The sequence below is a fragment of the Electrona antarctica genome, assembly GCF_951216825.1.
Source record: "Electrona antarctica genome assembly, chromosome: 7".
Lineage (NCBI taxonomy): Eukaryota > Metazoa > Chordata > Actinopteri > Myctophiformes > Myctophidae > Electrona > Electrona antarctica.
In genome coordinates, this window is record NC_136812.1 from 50,798,816 (window position 1) to 50,807,767 (window position 8,952).

At 43.4% G+C, this 8,952-nt stretch overlaps 1 protein-coding gene across 1 annotated transcript; it reads right to left on the reverse strand.

Annotated features, from left to right (window-relative positions):
* Positions 1–208: 208 nt before the first annotated feature.
* Positions 209–8,557, reverse strand: LOC306926309 (uncharacterized protein; the record flags this gene model as incomplete). The annotated part of the gene is made up of 6 exons (XM_079505577.1): positions 8,410–8,557; positions 4,884–5,029; positions 3,952–4,077; positions 2,227–2,251; positions 1,981–2,007; positions 209–375 (listed from the first exon to the last, which is right to left on the reverse strand). Exons 1-6 carry the CDS (start codon positions 8,447–8,449, stop codon positions 209–211), a joined length of 531 nt encoding a protein of 176 aa, XP_079361703.1. The 5' UTR covers positions 8,450–8,557.
* Positions 8,558–8,952: the final 395 nt, after the last annotated feature.

Consider the following 8,952-nt stretch of genomic DNA (forward strand, 5'->3'; position numbering starts at 1 on the left):
ACGGCACTCCATCTTTAAGGCTATTTTATTTTCCCGTGCTGGCCGATAACATATTGGCGAGTGGCGACTCCCCCCCCCCCCCCCCCCCCCCACCCCAAACCCTCCCCCCCACTTCAAGAACCGCTGGGATACAGGAGGCATAATATCAAAATGGTCCTACTTGATGTGAGATAGTTTAAAAATACTTTGAAACAAAAAAACACACATTTTATGAGATGCTTGTTTTCACAGCGCTGTAGGAGCCCAGGTCTTCAGTGCCATCATGGTGACGGTAGGCAAGATACGAGAGGACGGCGGCTCCAACAGCAACAGCAACCACCACTAGAACCTTCCATGGTTCTGGACACCAGCCTCCGAGGCAGGTCAGACGAGGACCTGTGGTCAAAATAGAAGTGATGACATCAATAGTAGTCACTTAACTTTGTGAGCTGAAGGTACAATCCGCACTCTCTGGGTCTGTCTGTCTGTCTGTCTGTCTGTCTGTCTGTCTGTCTGTCTGTCTGTCTGTCTGTCTGTCTGTCTGTCTGTCTGTCTGTCTGTCTGTCTGTCTGTCTGTCTGTCTGTCTGTCTGTCTGTCTGTCTGTCTGTCTGTCGGTGTGCTCCACCGGTCAATAAGGGACCACTGCTCTTAACTATAGTACGTTTCAAGGTTGGTATAAGGTCAATAGAGCGTCGCAGTCCCGCCCCCTTTCATGACGAATGCATAGTTCCCAATGCATTTTTCCCATAGACATTTCAAAACGTATTTATTTAAAGACCATATAAGCATCGTACAAAGCCAACTCTTGTCGTGACAAATCATGACAACATGACGCGCTCTGCTTGCACACAAGTAGGCCATACATGGCCGACAGAGTGCATGTCTAGTTACAGTATAACAGGCTTGAAAAAGACTCCTAAAACCTCTAGGGAGTGCAGATTGTACCTTCCCTTATAATACACAATACCTGAATCTGCATCAATCCGTAGATTCTCAAACCTTTCCAGACCGTCCTGGAGTTGAGCGAACATTTAACATTAACGTTTTAAGACCTGAGGCCAATGCTACAAAATGTCTTCTGAATCAGTAGTTCTCAAACGTCTTCACGCCAAGTACACCCAGAAATGATATTAGACCCCCACCTGAACATGTTTTGTTCCAGGGACCCCTCCCACCGCCCCACGCATTTCTGAAACACTTTCAAGATTTTTCCTGAAAAAAACACGCGTGCAGCATGGCACGAAGTGACGTGCTGTGAGCTCTTTGATCTGCTATTTTTGAGAACCACCGATTTTTTTGGTCTTTTTTACATAATGCTGCTATACAGTATAGCTTAGCTATAATAACATCTAAAATGACACTTTCCCGGCTTTCCCAGTCTTTATGGGTGGGAGACCGTCTGCACACTTGCATTTGTAAAGGAGATTTTTGCAGAGTGCGTGAGAGTGTCAGTCATCAGGGACGTGCAGAGAGTGTTAGAGGGGCAGGGGCTAAAATCCCGTAAGAGGGCACTTTTGGACAAAGAAATAGCGATAATAACAGATCTACAAGCTCACAACGCGTCGCGCTGCGACGCGTTGAGAGCTTGTGGATCAGCTATTTTCGGGGCGCAACCCAGCACTCTTTAGCTATGGAGATGCAGTGTATAGCCTACGACATGGATTTCTAAACAAATTTGTTCAACGCAAAACACTGCGTTCAAGTTCAGGAGCAAAAAGCAATTCTCCTGAAGGCTGCCTTATGGAAAAGAAGAGGAGGGCGTTTGCATTTCTTTCACCATGTAGTAAATGCTGCATTCGTGGTCTGGAAAGGGCAGTTGTTTTACAGACGGGTAAAAGGGCAGGGGCTGAAGCCCCCTTTGATGTCTATGTGTGCACGTCCCTGTCGGTCAGTGTCAGCGGACGTGACTCACACCTCCAGTAAAACTAGGAAGGAAGTTTGAGGTCATAATGTGGTTGATGGAATTGACCCAAAATCTTAGGGTCATGCATGTCACTCACCTTTGGTGGGTCTTGCTGAACAGTTTGCTATAAAACAATAATAATAATTTAAAAAAAGTTATCGTTGAGTGAAAACAAAAAGACAAACAATGACAATATTTAATATTTGAATAACTGGTTCCGAAGAGTCACTAGAAAGTGCAAAATCAATCATATGAAACCCACAATGCGTCAGACTGAAAGAGGGAAATGAAAGCTGTATTTATGCATGAACGTCACTGTCTGGAATACATTATTGACTCTCACCTCTGCACTCTGCCTTATATGAGATCTGGAAGAGAGAGAGAGAGAGAGAGAGACAGAGACAGAGACAGAGAGAGACAGAGATAGAGAGAGATTTTAAAATTATACAAGTACCTACAGTATAGCCTATAACCTTTTGTCTGATCACCTTCTACTTTGCTATGCCAATACAACACTGCAGTAAAATCCGCAGACAGATTTGACAGCTGATTAGGTTTGGTTTTAAAGGCTGGAACATGTCCAGACATGTCGTAGCAGACCGAGCTCACTGAGAAATACAACACCACAGTATTATCATCATGTCCGAAACTCCTAACCAAAACTGTACTGTAGGCCTACAACTGAATCACTGACACGGCACTAAATTAATTGGCTATAACTCAATGTTTCTCACTAACCCACTAGTGCTTAGAGTTTGACTGTTTTCTTCCGTGCTGCAAAGTAACAGCACATAGCACCGAGCCAATGAAATTGCAGTTGGCAACTCTACAGTTTCTATTAGCTTTAGAAACGGGTAGATTCATTGGTACTCCTGAGGAGGACAGAGTGTGTTGAGTGTGTGATTGGAAAGAAATTGAAAATGAAATTCATTTTTTGTTTTACTGCCCATTATATGAAGAATTAAGACATTGTAAAATGTCTTGATTCTTCTTCTTAAGACATTGTAAAATTAAATGACAACCATCTGTGTTAACTAGGAAAGGTATTTTTGCTTTAGCAGATTTTTTATGCAAAGCGTGGGAAAAAAGGCAGAATGTTTTGTTTGTGTGTTTTTTTTTTTTTTTTTACACTTATGCAATATTGAAGCAATGATTTGTATGGTGTGTCCTATAAATCCATGTGGGCTGAGCACTTTGGGTGCATGACACATAAATAAAGAATCTATCTATCTATCTATCTATCTATCTATCTATCTATCTATCTATCTATCTATCTATCTATCTATCTATCTATCTATCTATCTATCTATCTATCTATCTATTTCTACAGCAGTATTCTCAATGTTGGCCTCTCTGTAAAGTCATGAATGCTGTTCAATGGCCCTTCCTCCTACAAAGAATGTCATCATACATTCCATTACGTCACTCACTACTACTACTACTGTCTAGAATCTAGCCATCATAATCTGAAGATTAGCCATTATGTAAAATCTAGACTCTAGATTGTACACAATCTAGAGTCTAGATTTTACATAATGGCTAATCTTCAGATTACAGTAGACTGAATCTGAAGATTAGCCATAATATTATTATGGCTAATCTTCAGATTCAGTCTACTGTACCATCAGGAGATTGTTTTCTTAAATATGTACGGACTGTCAGTATAGTTAAGGGTTTAATGGTTAATAACCTCTTTTGTACAAGAGTGTAGAGACATTTATCAGAGGACAGACTGAGACGAGACATGATGTGAGACATGACAGGAGTCAGATTAGAACTCACAGGGATCATGTTGTCTCCACCAGGGACACAATAGCGCAATAGCAGTGATATTGTATTTAATATTATTATTTCATCATCCTAAAATCATGTCGTCACTTCAGACAGTGTGTGACAGAGTGGCGCCTGGGTGACTGATGCATTGTGGGAAGAAGAAGAAGAAGAAGAAGAAGAAGAAGAAGAAGAAGAAGAAGAAGAAGAAGAAGAAAGGATATAATGGAGCATGTCGGACATGTTTAAATAGTACTTGAATTATGTTGTGTTATGTATTAAGTTCATAATTTCTCACCCGTTCCGACAAACACTCCACTTCAGATGTCACGCTCTGCAGACAGACATTCAGGCCGATGCTCTGATTGGTCAGATGCGTGACGAGTGACGCGTTCCTCTCAGAACCAACGGCAATGACGATCCTCTGTAGACAGGCAGACAGACAGACAGACAGACAGATAGGCAGGCAGGCAGGCAGGCAGGCAGGCAGGCAGGCAGGCAGACAGACAGACAGACAGACAGACAGACAGACAGACAGACAGACAGACAGACAGACAGACAGACAGACAGACAGACAGACAGATCACAGACAACAGTTACTGGAGCTTGTTAATTCTTGGAATGAAGATTTAGTTGTTTCACACATTACATTCTACGAAGACCCAGACTCAGACCACAGCTACACCAACCACGTGTCACCTGATCCAACACACTTCTCACAACCACCACTTCTCAAAAAACACAATGAGGCTTTCTTGGGTTTTACATCCTCTTAGCAGACCTTGTATTGAACTCTTTTTTTCCCTGTGCTTTTTCCTGCAAACTGTTAATAAAGTGTCCAATCAATTGTGATTGATTGATTGAAATATGTATTAACAGTTTGCAGAATTACAGTACATTTCAAGCACAAACTCAATACAAAGACTGTTAACTGTGAGTGGACAACCCAATTAAGCATTACACTTGTTTACAAGAGGGTCCACCTTGTTCAATTCATCAAAACATTTAGAGACGTACAAATAGACACTTCTATATATAGTCAAAGAACAGAACAGGAATTCATCATAAGGGAGGTAAAAAGGGAAAAGAAACATATACAGTGAGGGGAAAAATCAATCGATCGATCGATCAATCAATCAATCAATCAATAAACCAATCAATCAATCAATCAATCAATCAATCAATCAATCAATCAATACGAGTAGGAGATCAAATAAGATGGTCACTCACGTTGCCATCTTCCCAGGTGGTGTCACAGCGACGGTAGGGAGGAGGCTGGGACAGCCGGTAGGAGGCGGAGCCGTCAGGGTGGACGGAGCTCACACATGACACACTGCTTCTGACCGGGCCTGCTGTTACTGCAGACACCAACTCAACTGTAAACAACGCAGGCAGGCAGGCAGGCAGGCAGGCAGGCAGACAGACAGACAGACAGACAGACAGACAGACAGACAGACAGACAGACAGACAGACAGACAGACAGACAGACAGACAGACAGATTAATTTATTTGGGTAGAGTGTCCGCATAATGTTAATGGCATTTAATGTTTGTGTTTGCACCGTTTGCTTTTTCATCACCATTAATCATCTAATGAGTTAGACTTTAATATATTAGCGCCCCTCACTTCACATGATTTTTATTAACCTCACCACCCCTGTCCTATTGTTCTGTTATACTTGGTTTCACTGATGTATTGATTCTTTGATTGTATTGTATAATTGCATTGTATTGATTGCATTGCGTTGCCTTGCCTATTTTTTACTTTGGTCGATGACAGTCGAGGTGTTCCTGAGCAAGAAACCCACCCCCCCCCCCCCCCCCCCCCCCCCCCCCCCCCCCCCCCCCCCCCCCCCCCCCCCCCCCCCCCCCACACACACACACACACACACAACAAGCTTGCGTGTCTACATTAACAACTGAAACATTAGGACCGTCACTACCTTAATCATCTTCATCTCTCTGAATGGATTGCCCCCATCTAAACCACCAATAAGGCTCTTTAGGACAGAAATAGATTTCTGTCAGGAAAATAAACATGTAAACCTGCATGTTACTGATCAACTGCTGAACCCGACACACTGGAACCACACCTTGTTTACCGTAAGTACGTTAAAAGTTATTTCTCTACCAACACCAATGTGCATTCTTTATACACGCACGCACGCACGCACGGACGCACGCACACACACACACACACACACACACAGTGGAATCAAATGCAGGGTTATACAGTCTAATTTCCATTTGCCAACTTGGCAGCTGCATGGAAATTACCGTGTATTTCAAAATAGTAGCCCTTAGTCAAATAGCCGCCCGCTACCTAATAACAGCCCAGGGTCTGACACCCTTTCCCTCATAAACGCCTCGTCCAAATCCGTATAAACGCCCATGGGCCAATATTTGCAAACTTAGTCAGCCTCATTTATATTTTGTTGAATGACGGTGCGCCGAAAATAGAATATCTACAAGCTCCAAGTGTCGCATCCACAGCGCGTTGTGAGCTCGCCTTGCAGATCTTCAATTTCCGCAACGCCACTGAATCCAAGCAGAGGTCCTCACAAGTATAGGCCCACAACACCGCTACTGCGCTACACCAAATTCCTCCGCATCCCCACAAAATACGTTGTCATTTAACTCGCCCCATACTCATAGGTAATTCACAATTGATTGTCATCATTTCAAGTGGTCTATACTCTGTAAAGTGTATATTATCATTGGGTGTTGGGTTTTCTATATGCCTTTATCAAACGATATTGAGAGAGATGGCGACATGCCCGTGCAAGCCCAGAGTTCATGTGCACTGACTGAGTGGTGGTGCTGGTCATTAGGCATACACTCTAATTCACCCTTTGTCAGCCTTCTGATTGGTCCCCTGACTGACTGACCAGCAGGCTCTTTCTGCCTTGTTCCGCCCTGGTTCCGCTTGTTTATGATGAATTTGCTAAAACATCATTTTCGGAAAAAAACTCCAAACAAACGTGATATGCAGTCTGCATATCATGTCAGGTGCAGCATGGTGCATATCATGTCAGGTGCAGCATGGTGCATATCATGTCAGGTGCAGCATGGTGCATATCATGTCAGGTGCAGCATGGTGCATATCATGTCAGGTGCAGCATGGTGCATATCATGTCAGGTGCAGCATGGTGCATATCATGTCAGGTGCAGCATGGTGCATATCATGTCAGGTGCAGCATGGTGCATATCATGTCAAGTGCAGCATGGTGCATATCATGTCAGGTGCAGCATGGTGCATATCATGTCAGGTGCAGCATGGTGCATATCATGTCAAGTGCAGCATGGTGCATATCATGTCAGGTGCAGCATGGTGCATATCATGTCAGGTGCAGCATGGTGCATATCATGTCAGGTGCAGCATGGTGCATATCATGTCAGGTGCAGCATGGTGCATATCATGTCAGGTGCAGCATGGTGCATATCATGTCAGGTGCAGCATGGTGCATATCATGTCAGGTGCAGCATGGTGCATATCATGTCAGGTGCAGCATGGTGCATATCATGTCAGGTGCAGCATGGTGCATATCATGTCAGGTGCAGCATGGTGCATATCATCACAGGTGCAGCATGGTGCATATCATGTCAGGTGCAGCATGGTGCATATCATGTCAAGTGCAGCATGGTGCATATCATGTCAGGTGCAGCATGGTGCATATCATGTCAGGTGCAGCATGGTGCATATCATGTCAGGTGCAGCATGGTGCATATCATGTCAGGTGCAGCATGGTGCATATCATGTCAGGTGCAGCATGGTGCATATCATCACAGGTGCAGCATGGTGCATATCATCACAGGTGCAGCATGGTGACTGCATAATGCAGTCACCATGCTGCACCTGTGATGTTCCTTTATACTGACACCAAGTTTAAAATAACAATCGAGTGTACAGAACATCAATATGAAGCAACTGAAAAACATGTTATTTCAATGGTAGTGGATGGAGAGAGAGGATTTTTGTCCAACCACGAAACTGCAAAGAGGGGCACAACCACGGGCGGGACTGGACAAAGGGTGAATTAGGGATTTTTCCAGCGGTTCATTTCACTGACGTGTACACAACATGTTTTAAACCTTTTAGAATAGTCGAAAATGTATCAATAATGAATTTAATTGAAGACACCAAAAATAGCCAACTATATAAGGCCAAACCTCATTTAAAAACACAAATATTAAGAGCTATGACAGCCTTTTAAAATGTATATAGGCTACTATAGCCTACTACACAATTGCTAGTAGCCTACCAATTCGTGTTTGCCGAATTGGGTCAGATCAATTAACAGCAGAGCGGAGCTGCTCTCAGCCTCTCACTCGGCTGTCTCGGACGGACTGACCAGCTCTCCTTAAAGTTTAAACAATAACCACAATAGGCTATGAGTCTGACATGTATAGTATTGGATCTTCAGACAAACTTTATGATTAGGCGGCTGGATTCATTCTTCAAACCGACCGGCAGTGACAGTGGGCAGTCAAGGTAACTACGACTGATCATCCATTGGGTTTTAATATTGGATGTGATTTCTCTGTGGCGCCGCTTTCCCATCAAAGTAAGTTATACTCACATCGGCAGACATCGGTGACATCGGAGACATCGGCACGCAACGCGTTGCGTGCCGATGCAACGGAAGCACGAGCAGAGACCAGAGCTATTGCTTATTAGCCAGGCTACAGAGCTATATCCTACTCTTGTTCAGATTTTTTTTTTTAAAGGAAGGGCAAATAAAGAAAGTTGTAATTACCGATTATGAATATGGTTGATACAAGCCATGTGTTGTCCATCAGATGTATCGCCGAGGGAGGTTGTATCTGCAAAGGTATTAGTCTATTGTAAATAGTTTATCAGCTGTAGACTTGAACTTGATAGGGTTGGTTGGCTGTCAGCGCTCTGACTGCAGTGCTCGCTCTATAGTCTCAGTTGAGTGAGACTGAGAGTTAGCGCAGGATTCACTAGGGTAGACGCATAGAACACGCCCCCCCCCCTCTCTCTCTCTCTCTCTCTCGTGCCCTCTGCTGGTTGCTGTGTGATTGTGATTTTCTTCATGGTTTAAAAAATAAGTGTTAATTACGCATGCATTTTTAAAGCTTTCATGATATTAATTTCCATAGTCTTATCGTACATAATCATTTGCTCAGACATATATGACGGACATTCTCCATTCATTGTCGATGCCATTAGATGTTTGTGTTAAGACCAATTAGCCGATTAAATTTGCTCGTCCACATATGACGGAAATTCTCCATTTATAGTGCAGGAAAAAACCCTCTAAAAGAGGCTTAGTTTT